The sequence below is a fragment of the Vitis vinifera genome, chromosome 7 (assembly GCF_030704535.1).
Source record: "Vitis vinifera cultivar Pinot Noir 40024 chromosome 7, ASM3070453v1".
Lineage (NCBI taxonomy): Eukaryota > Viridiplantae > Streptophyta > Magnoliopsida > Vitales > Vitaceae > Vitis > Vitis vinifera.
The window spans coordinates 16,156,233-16,177,252 of NC_081811.1; the positions used below are offsets into that span (position 1 = coordinate 16,156,233).

Here is a 21,020-nt window from a genome sequence, read left to right on the forward strand (position 1 = left end):
TTAAGTTCTTCACAGATTATACCATTAAGACCTCTGAAATGACAGTCAGTTTAGAGCAAGACGACCAAGTCATAAGACTTCTAGATAACAGATCCGTTGAAAAGCATAAGAAAGATGGCTATAATTTCATACACTTTGGTATGATTCAAGTAGCAGCTAAGCCTTTGACAAGATTAGGTTTAAACACCGCCATTGTCATGTGTTTAAGGGATAATAGGCATCTCGAATATCGAGATTCTATTATAGGCGCAGTCCAAGCTGGACTGAATGATGGCCCAGTTTATTTCCAGTGTTATCCTAACTTCACAGTTAGATTAAGAGATGCAGACATCTTAGATTCAGTTGTCCTGCATATTAAGACTCATGACTTTAAGATCAAACCAGGAAACAGTCCTGTTTCTATCATAACCAGGTTTGCCTATAAGAGCATGAACACAAGCGTGGGATCCGGGGCTCTTTGCACCAGTCCTAAAGGTGAGACCACCTATTTTCACTCTGATATGCTAGATAAGTCAGATTTCATCATCCCCAAGAAGATCTTGTGGAAAGATGTTGATTTCCCTAAAAATTGGCATTTTGCTAATGCTGTTCCAGCCATAGCACAACGTTCTGAAAGTATTGAACAAATTGTTCAATATCCAGATGGAGGAGGAGAACTGGTCTTCTCCAAATCTTTCAGACACTCCAGCAGCCCTAGAGTTTCTGTTTATGAACCCTCTAGAGCTTCAAGCTCTTCCATCCCAGTTAGAACCACTAGGGAAGAAGAAAGATCCAGCTTAGGAAATCCTAAGAACGTTAAGTTAACAGGTGTCAGAAGTTACACCAATGTGGCTAGACCATTTTACAGTGAAGAAAATGAGTCTACTCAGGAATCCCAACAGGATGAGTCCCCTGTTATGTCTCCTACCTATTCCCATATGATTAACACTATAAGCCTAAGTGATGAGGACTTCGAGATCAACAAGGATCTCTTAAGAAAGGACTTCTATTCTGAAGTCAATAAGCAAAGAAATGATTGGTTCTTTAGCACTGTCCCTAAGGTCATTAGAACCATTTACCAAGAAGAATTCTATGCCTACTTAAGACAAGAAAAGAAAAATATTAAGTTTTGGATTTGGTTTGAACTCTTCAAACAAGAGGAATATCCAGATTATCCTTGTAAGCACATTAACAACACCTCTACAAAGGCTAAGATATGGAAAACCAGTGACAACATTGTTATAGAATCCATTCATCCTCCTGAAGCTAAGATAGAGAAGAATATTAATGGAACCATAGTCACAGCTTCACCTTTTAAGACTAAGCCAGAGGATAAAGGAACTGTTAGTGCTTCCGATATTAGAAGGATTATGGAACAAATCAATTATACTAATATGTTTCTCATAACCCTTGGAAATCAAGTCAATAGAGTTGAAGAGATTATTGAAACTCAGGATCACCTTAAGAAGCCTTTTGTTAAGAATGATAATAAGCCTTTGTTTAAGCCTTTTGAATTATCTAAGAAATTCCAGGAAAATCCTCAAATTGATCAAACTTTCATTGATAGAATAAGCCAAAAGGTTAAAGATAATCTTGTTATCCCTGAAACACCTCAAACCTTTACTATCCATGAAACACCTCAACCTTCCCATAGGAGAATCCTTTTGGTTAAAAGGAATATTAGTCCAAAAGCAAAGAATAATGGACTAATTAGGCTAACCAGAGAACCTTCTATCCAAAACCCTTTTAAGGATCATGATGATAAACAAGAAAAAAGGATTATCCTTAATGCCCTGACTATTAAAGATCTTCAAGAAGAAATAGGGCAGTATAAGAAGGATATTGAGAACCTAAGACAACCTACAAGCTCAGAAATTCCTATCCCTCAGGATTTTATCAACAGGGTAGGTTTTTACCATAGTAGTCCTAAAAAGGAAGACTTTGAAGAAGTCCTTGAATCTTCACAAGACAATAGTGATAAGATAAATACATACTTAAATACTATTAGTAAAGTTATCTTCCAAAGGTGGGAAGTCTCCCTTACTATAGTAATTAAGAATAAATTTATCCTTGATATTATTGCTTTAATTGATTCAGGTGCAGCTTTGAATTGTCTACAAGAAGGTCTTATACCTACCCAATTTTATGAGAAAACCAGGCAAGCCCTCTTTGGTGCTAATGGTAAAAAGCTTATTATCAAGTATAAGCTATCGAATGCCCATATTTGTAACCAAGGCATTTGTATTAAGCAAACCTTCATTCTTGTTAAAGATCTCAAGGAGAAAGTTCTCCTTGGAGTCCCTTTCTTAAGCTCCATCTTTCCTATGTGGGTAGATGATCAAGGTATAAGAACTAAGCTTTTAGATAAGGAAATTCTGTTTGAATTTGCCAATCCTCCTGGAGAAAGAAGTATAAACACCATAAAAGATCAGGTGATTATGGCTAAGCAAAATCATATTAATCTCTTAAAACAAGAGATTGCTCTGGTTAGAATAGAAGATCAATTGAAGGTTAAGAAAACCCAAGATGCTATAGAAAACCTTAAGAATAAGATTATTAAGGAAGTTTGTTCTAACATTCCTAATGCTTTTTGGCATAGGAAGCAGCATGAGGTAGAATTACCTTATGAGCCTGACTTTAGTGAGAAAAATATTCCCACTAAAGCAAGGCCAATCCAAATGAACAAGGATTTGTTAAGCTATTGTGAAAAAGAAATCCAGGATCTCATGGATAAGAAGTTGATAAGGAAGTCTAAATCCCCTTGGAGTTGTTCAGCCTTTTATGTTCAGAAACAAGCTGAACTTGAAAGAGGAACACCTAGACTAGTCATCAACTATAAGCCCCTCAATGATGTTTTAAGGTGGATCAGGTATCCTATCCCTAATAAAAAAGACCTCCTTCAAAGATTAGGGAAGTCCAAAGTTTTCTCTAAGTTTGACATGAAATCAGGATTTTGGCAAATCCAGATTGCAGAAAAAGATAGGTACAAAACAACTTTTGTGGTCCCATTTGGGCATTATGAGTGGAATGTAATGCCCTTTGGCCTTAAGAATGCACTTTCTGAGTTTCAAAACATAATGAATGAAATCTTTAACCAGTTTTCTGATTTCATTATTGTTTACATTGATGATGTTTTGATTTACTCAGATTCTGTTGAGCAGCATTGGAAACATCTCAATAGGTTTATTGAAACTGTTAAGAACAATGGTTTAAGCTTATCAGCCACTAAGATTAACCTCTTTCAAACTAAGGTTAGATTCCTAGGTCATCATATTCATCAAGGAACTTTCACCCCCATTCAAAGATCAATAGAGTTTGCTGATAAGTTCCCTGATGAGATTAAGGATAAGAAACAATTGCAACGTTTCTTAGGAAGCCTTAATTATGTGTCAGATTTCATACAAGATTTAAGCCAATTATGCGCCCCTTTAAGACAAAGACTTAAGAAAAATCCAGTCCCTTGGAATGAGGATCATACCAAGATTGTTAAAATAGTAAAGTCTAGAGTCAAAACCTTACCATGTCTCGCCTTAGCTGATCATAAAGCCTTTAAGATTGTTGAGACTGATGCTTCTGACATAGGTTTTGGTGGGATTCTTAAGCAAAGAAGTAATAATCAAGAATTGTTGGTTAGATTCACTTCTGGAACTTGGAACCATGCCCAACTCAACTACAGCACTATCAAAAAGGAAATTTTAAGCATTGTTTTATGCATTTCAAAATTTCAAGATGATCTTTTGAATCAGGAATTTTTATTAAGAGTAGATTGCAAATCTGCAAAATCAGTTTTACAAAAGGATGTTAAAAATATAGCTTCTAAACATATTTTTGCTAGATGGCAAGCTATTTTAAGCAATTTTGATTTTCAAATTGAGTATATTAAAGGAGAAAATAACTCAATCCCTGATTTCCTAACTCGTGAATTTTTGCAGGATTCACAAGACCATGGCCCCCAAGAAAGACAAACAACCTTTTAGGTCCTCTAAACCTACAGATTCTAAGTATTCCCATTCAGCTATTTCTGAGAAATTCATGCCACTTTATTATGACCATTTTGAAGTAGCAGGCTCTTCCAGCCATTTCAATCATCACATTCCTTCAGCATCCCCAAGCAGGGATATAGATTCAAGCTCGGAATCTCTACCTTTTGTGGAAGATTCCTTCCCCACAAATCCATCTTTTAACAATACTAACACTTTATCTGATTATATCAATTGCATTTTTGAATGGCAGGGAAGGTATGAGATTCTTGAAAGGAAACTTGAATTAGTTGACTTTCATAAGCTCATGTTAAAAGCTCAAGCCTCATTTTCCCCACTGGAAAATGGTGAGAATAAGCATTCTACCCCACTGGTGAATGATAAATTGAGTGAGGAAGAGTTGGGTTACCGTATGCTACGAATGTATCATCATAAGACAGAGAATCTATACTCTCTTAAGCCAGATCTACGTCTCCTAATTTTGGAAAAGGCTAAATCCTCAGCAGAAGAAAGACAAATCTTCATCTCTTCATACCTCCAGGATCTTCATCTTTGTCTTTCTACCAATATTGGTCTTAAGGTCCCAGGATTAAGCTTGGTTACTGATAAGGAAGTTGATGATTCAAAAATTTGCAGAATGATTGAAGAACCTTTCCAGTACCAACAAGGCATCAAGAAAATGATTTGCAACTGCAACAGAAATTTCACAATCAGTCGTGTTTGCTTGGACTTACAATACTATTCACCAATCAGCATCAAATTCAAGGGTGAAGATTTATTATTAACTCCAGAAAAGCTTCTGGACCATGGTTTGGTTCATCAAATCATCTATTCTGATCCCAACCAAGTTTCCCAGTTTGGAAGAAAAATTGCTCTTGGTTTAACCCAGGGTTTTAAAATGAACAAGAAATTCGCAGACGCCATCATCATCAGCAAAGCTCCTGAGTGGGTTTCTAGTGGCAAGCTTATTCCAGCTCAGCACATTGTTTCTCTTCACTATCAGAATAGGAGACCTACTCGTCTATCTTACCCTCTGCTATTTTCTGATATTTGTGCTGAACCCATTATTAAGCAAATCAAGCACTGGAGAGCCAGAACTATTTGCAGGGATTTTGAGGCTTTTCCAGGAAATATGGGACATCTTATTGCTGCAGATTCCTGTCATCAAATTTTCTATGGCAAAAAGATAGACCCTCTTCCAGCCATGACTATTACTGAAGATATCAAGCTTCTTGATGAACATCGTAAGGATTACTTTTGATGGCCTGTCAACAAGAATATTCTCTAGCCAAGCAGTTTTCAGCAACAAAAGCAACCTGTCATCTGTCCTCTCAGCCGAAAGAAAGATTCCGGGTCAAAAGTCAATAGTGATACAGTTCCCTCTTACTGTTCACTATTCACTATTCAAGCACGGGTCTACTGTTCATGGTCGGTTACTATTCCTTTTTTGCCTATTTAAGGAGGATCGGTCCTCATTTGTACGCACGCTTCATTTTACATTCAATTTTAGGCTCTTATGCTCTCCCTTCTCTCTTTTTTCTCTCTCATCATGTAAGCCTTTCAAGCTTTCTTCAAGCTTTCCTTCCCCTTATCCATTGTAAGATATTTCTCCTTATGTAATATATAAGTATGTTTTGATTACCTCCTATATGGATGGTTTTTAATTATGTTTTGTTTTTCATTTTATTTTATGTTCTTGTACCGCCTACATGGTCGGTTTTAATTAAGCTTTATTTTTAAGTTTATGTTTTCATTTTATACTGCCTACATGGTCGGTTTTAAGCATATTATGAACTAACAAGTTTTTGGTTCCTTCTCTTTAAATTTCCTTGTTGGATATCTTTTGTATTTTCTAACCCTCTTCTTTGTTTTGAATCATGGCATAATTCATTTGTTCATTGGTCTCGTTTTGGGTGTTCTTGGCCTATCCTAGGATAGGTAGCAGTGTGCCTGAGAGCACGAGCCCTGCCGGTTGAGCCGTTGTTAGCCGTGGATAGGCGTTTGTTAGGCTGTAAGAGGGTTGGGGTGACGTCTCATAAGGTTTGTCAATATGCTATTAGGCTCTAGATGAAAAACCCTAAAATGAGTTCAATTTTCCGAACCATGTCTAGGAGATCCAGTGATTCTCAAGATACTGTTGTAAACAGTGAAGAGATCAATTATCCTAAGATCCAAAATGATTTAGATGATTGGAAGTTACCCAAGGTGTCTAATAAAGAAATTTATAAGAAAGGAACCTTTAAGTTCTTCACAGATTATACCATTAAGACCTCTGAAATGACAGTCAGTTTAGAGCAAGACGACCAAGTCATAAGACTTCTAGATAACAGATCCGTTGAAAAGCATAAGAAAGATGGCTATAATTTCATACACTTTGGTATGATTCAAGTAGCAGCTAAGCCTTTGACAAGATTAGGTTTAAACACCGCCATTGTCATGTGTTTAAGGGATAATAGGCATCTCGAATATCGAGATTCTATTATAGGCGCAGTCCAAGCTGGACTGAATGATGGCCCAGTTTATTTCCAGTGTTATCCTAACTTCACAGTTAGATTAAGAGATGCAGACATCTTAGATTCAGTTGTCCTGCATATTAAGACTCATGGCTTTAAGATCAAACCAGGAAACAGTCTTGTTTCTATCATAACCAGGTTTGCCTATAAGAGCATGAACACAAGCGTGGGATCCGGGGCTCTTTGCACCAGTCCTAAAGGTGAGACCACCTATTTTCACTCTGATATGCTAGATAAGTCAGATTTCATCATCCCCAAGAAGATCTTGTGGAAAGATGTTGATTTCCCTGAAAATGGGCATTTTGCTAATGCTGTTCCAGCCATAGCACAGCGTTCTGAAAGTATTGAACAAATTGTTCAATATCCAGATGGAGGAGGAGAACTGGTCTTCTCCAAATCTTTCAGACACTCCAGCAGCCCTAGAGTTTCTGTTTATGAACCCTCTAGAGCTTCAAGCTCTTCCATCCCAGTTAGAACCACTAGGGAAGAAGAAAGATCCAGCTTAGGAAATCCTAAGAACGTTAAGTTAACAGGTGTCAGAAGTTACACCAATGTGGCTAGACCATTTTACAGTGAAGAAAATGAGTCTACTCAGGAATCCCAACAGGATGAGTCCCCTGTTATGTCTCCTACCTATTCCCAGATGATTAATACTATAAGCCTAAGTGATGAGGACTTTGAGATCAACAAGGATCTCTTAAGAAAGGACTTCTATTCTGAAGTCAATATGCAAAGAAACGATTGGTTCTTTAGCACTGTCCCTAAGGTCATTAGAACCATTTACCAAGAAGAATTCTATGCCTACTTAAGACAAGAAAAGAAAAATATTAAGTTTTGGATTTGGTTTGAACTCTTCAAACAAGAGGAATATCCAGATTATCCTTGTAAGCACATTAACAACACCTCTACAAAGGCTAAGATATGGAAAACCAGTGACAACATTGCTATAGAATCCATTCATCCTCCTGAAGCTAAGATAGAGAAGAATATTAATGGAACCATAGTCACAGCTTCACCTTTTAAGACTAAGCCAGAGGATAAAGGAACTGCTAGTGCTTCCGATATTAGAAGGATTATGGAACAAATCAATTATACTAATATGTTTCTCATAACCCTTGGAAATCAAGTCAATAGAGTTGAAGAGATTATTGAAACTCAGGATCACCTTAAGAAGCCTTTTGTTAAGAATGATAATAAGCCTTTGTTTAAGCCTTTTGAATTATCTAAGAAATTCCAGGAAAATCCTCAAATTGATCAAACTTTCATTGATAGAATAAGCCAAAAGGTTAAAGATAATCTTGTTATCCCTGAAACACCTCAAACCTTTACTATCCATGAAACACCTCAACCTTCCCATAGGAGAATCCTTTTGGTTAAAAGGAATATTAGTCCAAAAGCAAAGAATAATGGACTAATTAGGCTAACCAGAGAACCTTCTATCCAAAACCCTTTTAAGGATCATGATGATAAACAAGAAAAAAGGATTATCCTTAATGCCCTGACTATTAAAGATCTTCAAGAAGAAATAGGGCAGTATAAGAAGGATATTGAGAACCTAAGACAACCTACAAGCTCAGAAATTCCTATCCCTCAGGATTTTATCAACAGGGTAGGTTTTTACCATAGTAGTCCTAAAAAGGAAGACTTTGAAGAAGTCCTTGAATCTTCACAAGACAATAGTGATAAGATAAATATATACTTAAATACTATTAGTAAAGTTATCTTCCAAAGGTGGGAAGTCTCCCTTACTATAGTAATTAAGAATAAATTTATCCTTGATATTATTGCTTTAATTGATTCAGGTGCAGCTTTGAATTGTCTACAAGAAGGTCTTATACCCACCCAATTTTATGAGAAAACCAGGCAAGCCCTCTTTGGTGCTAATGGTAAAAAGCTTATTATCAAGTATAAGCTATCGAATGCCCATATTTGTAACCAAGGCATTTGTATTAAGCAAACCTTCATTCTTGTTAAAGATCTCAAGGAGAAAGTTCTCCTTGGAGTCCCTTTCTTAAGCTCCATCTTTCCTATGTGGGTAGATGATCAAGGTATAAGAACTAAGCTTTTAGATAAGGAAATTCTGTTAGAATTTGCCAATCCTCCTGGAGAAAGAAGTATAAACACCATAAAAGATCAGGTGATTATGGCTAAGCAAAATCATATTAATCTCTTAAAACAAGAGATTGTTCTGGTTAGAATAGAAGATCAATTGAAGGTTAAGAAAACCCAAGATGCTATAGAAAACCTTAAGAATAAGATTATTAAGGAAGTTTGTTCTAACATTCCTAATGCTTTTTGGCACAGGAAGCAGCATGAGGTAGAATTACCCTATGAGCCTGACTTTAGTGAGAAAAATATTCCCACTAAAGCAAGGCCAATCCAAATGAACAAGGATTTGTTAAGCTATTGTGAAAAAGAAATCCAGGATCTCATGGATAAGAAGTTGATAAGGAAGTCTAAATCCCCTTGGAGTTGTTCAGCCTTTTATGTTCAGAAACAAGCTGAACTTGAAAGAGGAACACCTAGACTAGTCATCAACTATAAGCCCCTCAATGATGTTTTAAGGTGGATCAGGTATCCTATCCCTAATAAAAAAGACCTCCTTCAAAGATTAAGGAAGTCCAAAGTTTTCTCTAAGTTTGACATGAAATCAGGATTTTGGCAAATCCAGATTGCAGAAAAAGATAGGTACAAAACAGCTTTTGTGGTCCCATTTGGGCATTATGAGTGGAATGTAATGCCCTTTGGCCTTAAGAATGCACCTTCTGAGTTTCAAAACATAATGAATGAAATCTTTAACCAGTTTTCTGATTTGGGTCTCGTTTTGGGTGTTCTTGGCCTATCCTAGGATAGGTAGCAGTGTGCCTGGGAGCACGAGCCCTGCCGGTTGAGCCTTTGTTAGCCGTGGATAGGCGTTTGTTAGGCTGTAAGAGGGTTGGGGTGACGTCTCATAAGGTTTGTCAATATGCTATTAGGCTCTAGATGAAAAACCCTAAAATGAGTTCAATTTTCCGAACCATGTCTAGGAGATCCAGTGATTCTCAAGATACTGTTGTAAACAGTGAAGAGATCAATTATCCTAAGATCCAAAATGATTTAGATGATTGGAAGTTACCCAAGGTGTCTAATCAAGAAATTTATAAGAAAGGAACCTTCAAGTTCTTCACAGATTATACCATTAAGACCTCTGAAATGACAGTCAGTTTAGAGCAAGACGACCAAGTCATAAGACTTCTAGATAACAGATCCGTTGAAAAGCATAAGAAAGATGGCTATAATTTCATACACTTTGGTATGATTCAAGTAGCAGCTAAGCCTTTGACAAGATTAGGTTTAAACACCGCCATTGTCATGTGTTTAAGGGATAATAGGCATCTCGAATATCGAGATTCTATTATAGGCGTAGTCCAAGCTGGACTGAATGATGGCCCAGTTTATTTCCAGTGTTATCCTAACTTCACAGTTAGATTAAGAGATGCAGACATCTTAGATTCAGTTGTCCTGCATATTAAGACTCATGGCTTTAAGATCAAACTAGGAAACAGTCTTGTTTCTATCATAACCAGGTTTGCCTATAAGAGCATGAACACAAGCGTGGGATCCGGGGCTCTTTGCACCAGTCCTAAAGGTGAGACCACCTATTTTCACTCTGATATGCTAGATAAGTCAGATTTCATCATCCCCAAGAAGATCTTGTGGAAAGATGTTGATTTCCCTGAAAATGGGCATTTTGCTAATGCTGTTCCAGCCATAGCACAGCGTTCTGAAAGTATTGAACAAATTGTTCAATATCCAGATGGAGGAGGAGAACTGGTCTTCTCCAAATCTTTCAGACACTCCAGCAGCCCTAGAGTTTCTGTTTATGAACCCTCTAGAGCTTCAAGCTCTTCCATCCCAGTTAGAACCACTAGGGAAGAAGAAAGATCCAGCTTAGGAAATCCTAAGAACGTTAAGTTAACAGGTGTCAGAAGTTACACCAATGTGGCTAGACCATTTTACAGTGAAGAAAATGAGTCTACTCAGGAATCCCAACAGGATGAGTCCCCTGTTATGTCTCCTACCTATTCCCAGATGATTAATACTATAAGCCTAAGTGATGAGGACTTTGAGATCAACAAGGATCTCTTAAGAAAGGACTTCTATTCTGAAGTCAATAAGCAAAGAAACGATTGGTTCTTTAGCACTGTCCCTAAGGTCATTAGAACCATTTACCAAGAAGAATTCTATGCCTACTTAAGACAAGAAAAGAAAAATATTAAGTTTTGGATCTGGTTTGAACTCTTCAAACAAGAGGAATATCCAGATTATCCCTTTAAGCGTTTAAAGGTTACTATTAGTAATAATGAAAATAAGCCATATGAATTCTCTAAGGATTTCCAAGAAAATCCCCAAGTCAATCAAGCTTTTGTCAATAGGATTAATCAGAAGATTAAGGATAATCTTGTTACTCCTTTGACTGTTCAGCCTGATAAGAGAATCAACATGGTTAAAGGTGATATTAGTTCAGAAGAAGAAGCTGATGAACTAATTAAGATGTTTGAGGAACCCCATAATCAAATTATTAACAACTTGGAAACCTTTAAGACTAGGAATTACTATCCTAGGCCTACTTTTCCTGACATGCAGTTTGAGGAAAGAAATCAGTATACTCAAGCCTCATACACCAGTGGTACTATCTATGAATGGAACATAGACGGTATGACCGAGTATAACATACTCACTAAGCTTCAAGAAATGACCATGGTTAGTACAGCCTATAAATTAAACAATAGATTGCCTGATCATGCTGTAGCTCAGACCATTGTTGCTGGGTTTACAGGTCAGCTTAAGGGTTGGTGGGATAATTATCTCACTTTTGATGATAGAAATAGTATCCTTAAAGCCTATAGGATTAATGAGAGTAATGAAGTGGTTAAGGACGAAGATGGCCAAGATATTGAGGATGCAGTGGCTACTCTAATCTACTCAATATCCAAGCACTTCATTGGAGATCCTGCAAAAATTAAGGATAAAACTGCAGATCTCTTAACCAACCTTAAGTGTCCCAAGCTTCATGATTTTAGGTGGTATAAGGAAGTCTTCCTAACCAAAGTCATGCTAAGGTCAGATTGTAACCAGTCTTTTTGGAAAGAAAAATTCATCTCAGGATTACCCAAGCTTTTCTCTGAGAGAATTAGGATCAAGATAAGGGAACAGTATAACGGTCAGATCCCTTATGATAAGTTAACCTATGGTGAGATTATAAGCATTGTCACAGGTGAAGGGATTAAGTTGTGCAATGACTTCAAGCTTAAGCAACAAATGAAGAATGAACAAAAAATCTACAAGAATGAATTTGGATCATTCTGTAGCCAGTTTGGTTTCAGCCAGAAGGAAACTATGCCTCCCTCTAAGCAAAAACCAAGTAGGAAGCCTAGCAAAGATAAGTTTTACCACAGTAAGAGAGGTACCCATGACAACTATAGGATGAATGATACTAAGCATTCAAGGCACGTCCAAAGAAGGGTCAACAAAGATACCCAGAAAAAGGTAGATACTTCTTTAGACGTCAAGCCAATTATCTGTTTTAAATGTGGCAAAGTTGGCCATTTTAAGAAGGATTGTAGAGTTAAGCAAAAGATTAATAACTTAAGTGTCTCAGATGACCTAAAAAATATGCTTTGTAAGGTAATGTTAAACTCAGATTCTGAATCAAGGACTGATTCAGATAATGAAGATGACATTAATCAACTAGATAGCAGCGGCCATGTTTCTAGCCAATCTTCTAGTGACCGAGATGTTTGTATTAAGGGTAATTGTAATTGTCGTCCTAAAACCATAAATGTCATTAGCCAAGATCAGGAATTCATCCTAGATACTTTAAGAAAAGTTGAAGATGAAAAAACTAAGCAAAATCTTTATGAAGTTTTTAAGAAATCTGTTGTTAAGGTAGAAGCCAAGAAGACCGTCAATCCTTACAACCTTAACGATATCTTAAACAGGTTTGACCAGCAGTCTCCCAAGGATGTCAGCATTAAGGAACTTCATGAAGAAGTTAAGCAGCATAAAAAGGAGATTAAGGAGTTAAGACAATTCTTAAGCCTAGGTCTCTCTGATCTCCAAGATCAAATCAATAGAATTGGCAACCAAGAAATCCATACGGATATTCCAGAATCTTCTCAAGTTAATGATAATGAGACAAATACTTTTTTGAATACTGTGAGTAGGGTTATCTTCCAGAGGTGGGAAATCTCCCTTACTATAGTAGTCAAAGATAAATTTGTCTTTGATATTATTGCTTTGGTTGATTCAGGAGCAGCTGAAAATTGCCTTCAAGAAAGTCTGGTTCCTATTCCTTTATGCGAAGAGACTAGTGAGTCTCTATTTGGAGCCAATGGCCAAAGACTTGCCATTAAGTATAAGTTAACAGATGTTCATATCCGTAACCATGACATCTGTATTAAGCAAACCTTTATCCTTGTTAAGAACCTTAAGGAAAAAGCCCTTCTAGGAATACCCTTCTTAAGCTCTATTTATCCCTTGTGGGTAGATAACCAAGGTATCAGAACTAAGCTTTTTGATAAGGAAATTCTTTTTGAATTTGCTAATCCAATTGGATGCATCACCCCTCTTAACCAAGAAATTAACCTTGTTGGGTTTGATGTCCCAAGTAAGATAATAGGCAACCAATTCATGCATAATGACATTTTAAGCATTTCTTTATGCATTTCAAAATTTCAAATTGGGATTTTGAATCAAGAATTTTTATTAAAAATTATTTTCAAAGATTTTGAAAAAATTAAAAATATAACTTTTAAGTATGATTTAATTCACTGGTATATTATTTTAAAATCTAAGTTTCAAAGTTACTTTATTAAAGGAGATTATTTCAACCCTAATCAGCTATCTCGTGAATTTTGCAGGGTTCATGAGATCATGGCCCCTAAAAAGAATACCCAAGCTTCTAGCTCTCAAAAATCCCAATCCAGTCAAGCTAACCAATCTCCTTCTACTCATAAAATGCTTTGGAGTCAACAAGTTGAAGAGGAAGAAGCACAACTTTTGGCAAAGCTTCATTCTTCTAAACCTATGCATGAATCCAGCCATATGCCTAACAAAATGTTAACCTTATACTATGATCATTCTGATCATTCTAAACCTATTAAGGCAACACAATATCCAGCTACCTCAGGGTCTCAGACCTTTAAGCAGGTTACTATGGCTAATCCCTCTCAAAAGGAATTAGCAACAAGCTCTTCTTTTTCAAGCAAGCAAATTGTGGTGGCTGCCAACCCCACACCTCTTTCAACAAAATCAAGATATTGGCAAAATGATTTAAATCAATCTCTTTTAGTTATTGAAAGAGAATTTTTCTCTGAAAATCCCAGAGAGATTGCTGCAAAAGCATTTCAAGAAAATTTTCATTATCCCTCTAGTGATATTTTAAAAACAAGAGAGTTTTATGAAGCAGTCCTTATAGAAACTGGTTCTGTTAAGATTAAGCATAACGCTGATAAATTCAGCAATATGGGCTTGGCATTCTCCACCTGCCATATATATAAGATCCTTACAGTCAAGCAATGGGGCGGAAATCCTAATCTTTCAAGGGAATTTTCTGAACCATCTAAGCCAAGGTTTTTTAATTATTGGGATTATCAGAGAGCATGGTTTAATGCTTTTCTAATCCAGAATAGGGACTTCCATCATTCATGGATGTTCTATTTTCCATCTAAGAATCAGCTTTCCTCTTTCCCATTTTGGTTCTACAGTTGGTGGATTTATTATGGTCCAACTATTAAGATTCTTCCTAAGCCCATTCTGGATGGCTTTGAGCTATTCAGAAGTTCTTTTAATATTCCCAGAGAACTTTCAGCTTTTCCCCCTTTACTATTCTTTTTCAGCAATTTTGGCCTGGCCTGGATAGTCCAGTGGGACTATATTATTATTACAGACGAATCAACAGCCTTTCCATCTCTGGGAAGGACTTTTAAAACTAAATGGTGGGATGCATTGAAAAATGATGCATCTACTGAGGCAGTCAAGCAGTATTTCCTCAAGAACCCCTCACAAGTCTCAGCCAGTGATGATATGTCTCAGTTTCTCCTCAAAAAACAGCAGTTACAAGCCATGCTCGCAGCAGCTAAGACCCCTCAAGAGTTTCAGAAAATCCTTGATGAAGGAAGCTCAAGCTTTTCCCAAGAAAATTCTTATGTAGAGTCTGACGATTCAACAAGCTACCTTCCAGACAATGGTGATGACTGTGAAGGAATCCTTCCTCCCATAAGAAGATCTAAGTAATCATCAGCCTTTTGTCTTCCATCAAAAGTATTTTACAAGCTTTACAGTTTCTGCACCAAAAGCAGCAAGCATGTGTCTACACAGTATAAAACAGCCTGCCAGGAGTCTTCTCAACCGTATGAAGGGTTTTTGGGGGATTTCGGTATAAAAGTGAATCTTACTATTCACTATTCACTATTCACTATTCAAGCACGGGTCTACTGTTCATGGTCGGTTACTATTCCTTTTTTGCCTATTTAAGGAGGATCGGTCCTCATTTGTAAGCACGCTTCATTTTACATTCAATTTTAGGCTCTTATGCTCTCCCTTCTCTCTTCTTTCTCTCTCATCATGTAAGCCTTTCAAGCTTTCTTCAAGCTTTCCTTCCCCTTATCCATTGTAAGATATTTCTCCTTATGTAATATATAAGTATGTTTTGATTACCTCCTATATGGATGGTTTTTAATTATGTTTTGTTTTTCATTTTATTTTATGTTCTTGTACCGCCTACATGGTCGGTTTTAATTAAGCTTTATTTTGAATAGTGAACAGTGAATAGTAAGATTCACTTTTATACCGAAATCCCCCAAAAACCCTTCATACGGTTGAGAAGACTCCTGGCAGGCTGTTTTATACTGTGTAGACACATGCTTGCTAGACGTCACCCCAACCCTCTTACAGCCTAACAAACGCCTATCCACGACTAACAACGGCTCAACCGGCAGGGCTCGCGCTCCCAGGCACACTGCTACCTATCCTAGGATAGGCCAAGAACACCCAAAACGAGACCCAACTTCCCTCCCACATGGCTCTGATACCATAGACACCCAGGACAAGGTCATGCGCAATGAACAAATGAATTATGCCATGATTCAAATCTCCTTCTACTCATAAAATGCTTTGGAGTCAACAAGTTGAAGAGGAAGAAGCACAACTTTTGGCAAAGCTTCATTCTTCTAAACCTATGCATGAATCCAGCCATATGCCTAACAAAATGTTAACCTTATACTATGATCATTCTGAATATATATATATATATATATATAAAATGAGAAATTATATAAGAAATTAAAGATTTTTTTAGAGAACTTGGTAATAAAAAATAAAAACCCAATATCTCATAAATAAAGACCACATTCTAAGGTTTTTATATATATAGAATATTCAATTCAAAACTTTGTTACCTTAATAAAATAGATAATTATTTTTCACAAGCACTCATCAATTGAATAATACTCGGACATTCATGGAATAACACACAACTATTCGTTGGGTAATATAACACGTAAAAAAAAAAACAAAAATAAATTAAATTATGTTATAGTATATTGCAACATTAATGTATCTGTATTATAAATGTAATACATTTATGTTGTCTCTATATTTCATTATAAAAATAATAATTCTAAAAATGCTTATTCATACTTTATACCCTCTTTGGCCACAAAAGAATGAGTTGGGCATTTTTTGGAAAAGTGGGGGACGACCTGCATGGATGTGTGGCAAGAACACACCACCATCTCGCCATCGCCATGGTGGTGGTTAAGATGGACCTTTTCTGAACGAAAAATAGAGTGGATGGAAAGCAGAGAGCTGGTGAAAGCTAATGGGAGAGCAAGACAAACCCGGGCTGCAAAAAAAAAAGAACAAGAAGAATATATAGAAGCTGGAGAGAGGAAGCTGATGGAAAGAGGGGACGTTTGAAAATAGTGGGAGTGGGTGGGGGCTTGGACGGGAAGCTAAAGAAATGAGGAGGACGTATGAGAGAGGGGGGAGGAAAGAAGAGGTTTTTTTTTTTTTTTCTAACAGGGAGGTGGGCTGATTGAAGGAAGAGATATCTAAGAGATTGAGAGAGATCTGGGGAGTGGGTCTATGGATAAGAAGATGAAGCATCTTAGCGTTTCAGGTGGAAGTGGGAGTGCTTGAAGACAAGCAGAGCTTGCTCGAGAGGAGTCTTGCCAGAAGCCCATTAAATGATCCTGCAATGTGGCTCATTTGAACACTCACTTTTTGTATGTTAGTTCTTTGTTCCTTTTGGATATTATATCCACCCTTTTGCACTGGTTCATGAGTATTCCTAGTGAAGCTCTTCACTTTATCTTCTAGTTTGTCTATTTTCTTAGAGCCTTCTGCATATTCTAAGCCCTGTATGGATCAGTTAAAATCACCTCTAGACAGCAATCGGTGTATGAACACTCATTCAAATGGGGCTCAAGTTAGAGACAACAGTTGTGCTCTGAATTTTTGTGAAGATCATGATATATCTGCTTTCGTGCCTAATGGAAAGATACAGAGAGGCCATTTAGGAGGAGACAATCCATGGGACTATTGAAAATGTGGGTTCCTAGTCCACATTGATTTAAGATCTTTAGATGAGGAAACACAAGTTTGTATGATCCCAGGATGGTAAGTGACAAAGGAACTTTTGGGAGCCATAGAGTTCATTGGTTCTGTATCCATACTTATCACTGCTGGCTATGTGAGTATGCTTTAGCTTAAAATCAATGGAGCATCTCAGTTCTGGTGGTGGCAATCCATGCTTAGAGGAAGTTGTTGCGGGAGACATGACATGGCTCATCAACAAGTGAGCCCCTGGGAACTGTACCAACAAAATCATGGGCTCTAAGCATAACCCATCTAGCAATAGGACACGAAGCCCAGTGTCTGTATTCATTGTGATTGGTTTGTGCTGTTTCTTTTACATATTGGGAGCATGGCAGAGAAGTGGTTTTGGAAAGGGAGATAGCATAGCCTTGGAAATAACCAAGCAAATAGACTGCAATATCATTTCCAATTTGAATTTCGAAACTCATCACAATAATGTTGACATTATTGAACCCTCTCAACCAAAAGTGGAAGTATTTAAGCCTTGTGATGATAAATACATTGACTATACTCCTTGCCAAGAACAAGACCGAACAATGAAACTCCCAAGGGAGAATATGATATACAGAGAAAGACATTGCCCTTAGGAAGAGGAAAAATCGCATTGTCTTATTTCAGCACCCAAAGGGTATAAGACTTCATTTCCATGGCCAAAAGGTCGTGATTATGTTCACTATGCTAATGTTCCTCATAAAAGCCTAACAGTTGAGAAAGCAGTCCAGAACTGGGTGCAATTTCAGGGAGATGTATTCAAATTTCCTAGTGGAGGAACAATGTTCTCTTAAGAGGCAAATGCATACATCAACGAACTTGTTTCGATTATCCCGATTGCTGATGGCTCTGTCAGAACAGCATTGGATACTGGTTGTGGGGTTGCAAGCTGGGGTGCATACTTGCTAAAGCGAAATGCTTTGCCTATGTTATTTGCGCCACAAGACAATCATGAAGCGTAAGTACAGTTTGCATTGGAGCAAGGTGTACTCGTCAAAATTGGTGTTCTTGGAAGTATACGCCTGCCTTACCCCACATCACCTTAGCCATATCTGTATCCTCTATACCCACTGCCTTCAACCCATTCACTAAACTCATACCGTACCCATCATTACACCCCTCACTTATATCCTCCTCCTAAAAATCACCATTTCCCAACCTACATACCCACCCTCTAAGCTCATCATCATAAGCTTATCTTGCATCCACACCATTGTTCGTTTCTCATTTGCTCACCACCTTCAATGTCTTTACTTCATCATACTCACCACCTACCTCATCCTCCACTCATTCATTCCCTATCCTCCCACATGCATGCAGTTTACGCACATAACCCCCCTAGCATTCTTCCAAAGCTTTCTCATAAAATTCATTTTCCATCGGAACCAAGTCTCATGCACATGGCCCTCCTCATACCCATCATCCCAACTTAACCCATCCACCAAACCCGTCATTACACCCCCACCTCCAACTTCATTCACATATGCCCAACTTGCTACCCCGTCACTCATTTCCTACACATGCGCACGGGAATCATCCGTACATGACCATCCTTCAATACCCACTAACCCACGTTCGGCTCATCACCTCCTTCTCCACACCACCGACCTCGCTCTTGGCTCACTACCTTCACCTTCTCACGTACATGGAGTCTTATGCGCATGGCCACCTTCATCTCATCATGTCTTCTACCATTCATTTCCCACTCAACTTCTTTTTTTTCCACCCCATTCTCTCATCCACAACCACAACAGCAACAACAAACTCCATTGTTTCAGCAGCCTAGCTTCACTGATTTTCTATATCAAACCCTGTTCGTCGCGCCGTAGTCGATGTCAGCTTCCCAGTTGACCACCCAGATGGCTTCCGTGGCGCCCCTACCACTCTCGCTAGCTGATCATGGCATCAAGACGATTGTCGAGGTTTATAAGGACGAGCCTAGAAACCCCAAGTATGCTTTCAAGCATTTTTTATTTAGTGCTCAAGGGCAGCCTCGGTTTGGAGTGAGCTTGTGCCTCTTTGTTGATTGCCTCAACACTCTCTTAGTTCCCGGGCACTCAAATATTATTGAAATTCAATATCCGGAACTAGATATGCAACTTTTTCTCAAGTCTGTTGATTCCATGGATGCTTGCATTTATGGAGAGATCAGAACAAGGATCCCGGATACAATTTCATGGGACTACAACTTTGAACATGCTGGAAGTACTCCTCTCAGTTTCACTCTCAACTCTACAGCATTGAAAGAAGCCATTAACGACCTTGAATGGCCAGGATCTAGCATCCAGATAACCTTGGAACCAATTCCCCCTTCAATTACCTTTAGAGGTGAAGGCCATGGAGACTTACAGATAGATTTTATATATTATGTGAACACCGATCTTTTGATTGCTGTCCATAGTGATCACAGAGTCTCTTACAGACACAAGTATAAGTTTATTCGTGCAACAACTTCAAACATACCTAGCAGTGTCACCAGAGATAATCGAGGAAGCAAGTTGACTATTGGGGAAAGTGGAGATCACCTTACCAGAGCCGCTAAGGTGTTGAAAAAACTTAGTGGCCAAATCCCTGTTTTCTTTAAAGTGAGGAACACCGTGCAGTAGGCCAGATGAAGACTTGGGTTGACCTCATGGATGCTCATTTACATACATTCAAGAGAGCTGTTCTGCAAGGGGTTCTAGACCAAAAGATACATTTCAAAGCTTACAGCAAGGTGTTTCACCTTATCTTGTCTGGAGCCAGCTGAGATCAGAACTATTGAATGATGTGCCACACATAGTGAACCTCTGGAGTTATTGGTAGTTTGAGCTCGGAATTGTCAAGAGAAGAGTTTAGAATCCTTGAAGTATTCCAATATGGTCAGATTTAAGGAGACCTTGCTATTACCAACTCATCTAGCTACACGCAGAGAATATGCTATTGGAGGAGAGCAAGGTGATGATGCAGATAAAAGTCTTGCTCCTCCTAACGCAACCAAAGCCACTCAATCGGCATTATTAGCAACATGAATCAAAAGAGATACCTAGAAAACTATTTCTTTGAGGACCCAGCCAGCTATTATCCAAGTTTTCACCTACAATAGGGCCATCTTTTGACCAAAAAGCACACAGTTTGGTGATAGTAGTGGTGGCATAAACATAAAAGGTAGGAATGAAGACCAAACTCAAAGGAATAAGCCCTCGTTCTTGCCAGCATCTCTCTACCCTGGGCTCACCCCTGCGTGTTTCCAATTTGCATGGCCACCTTTGGCATGCCACATTTGGGCCACGTGTCATCTTCCATTTCTTCATCTCTGATTTTGAAAATAATTTTCCAAACCCCAGTTTACAAATAATTTTCCAAATCCTAGTTTTTCAAATAATCCCAACTCTTCAATTTTTTATCCTTAGTGTTTTTTTTATTAGGTTCCCAAAAATCCACTTTTCAATAAAATTTGCTGTCATTTTCTTTCCGGCAAACATCATTGCACATTTTCCTTGATTTCTTTTAAATGTTTTAAAATAAGCATGAATTTAGTTTTGTAATTCCAAATGATGGAATTTATGAAATGGATTCATGCAAAAATAAATTGGGCTTTGGTGGGGCCCAACATCTGTTATTGAACATTGATTGACTTTAATTTGCTTTGTGACACATGTGAATAGTCTATACTTGTTTACTAACCTATGTTTTCCATGAAGCAATTAGCTTATTGCTTAGGTATGCACCTTGTCTTCCTTATTTATTTGTTTACTTCAAGAATAATATTCGTTTGGTATCCATGTTTGATCTATTAATTGCCACACTTCATTTTATTTAGTAAAGGCCCATTTTAAGGGCTTATAAGGGTGTTATGGTCTTTACTATACCTTCCCAATAAGTAACTTGACCCCCGAACTCAGGTTTGGTTTTTCATAAACCATCTTTTCCAAAT

The 21,020-nt window shown here is 37.8% G+C and overlaps 1 protein-coding gene and 1 pseudogene across 1 annotated transcript; both read left to right on the forward strand.

The window, feature by feature from the left end:
* Positions 1–17,343: 17,343 nt before the first annotated feature.
* Positions 17,344–18,150, forward strand: LOC100251449 (probable methyltransferase PMT14; annotated as a pseudogene).
* Positions 18,151–18,936: 786 nt separating this feature from the next.
* On the forward strand, positions 18,937–19,710 carry LOC100256584 (uncharacterized). The gene has a single exon (XM_002262957.1). The coding sequence runs from the start codon at positions 18,937–18,939 to the stop codon at positions 19,708–19,710; it is 774 nt and encodes a 257-aa protein (XP_002262993.1).
* Positions 19,711–21,020: the final 1,310 nt, after the last annotated feature.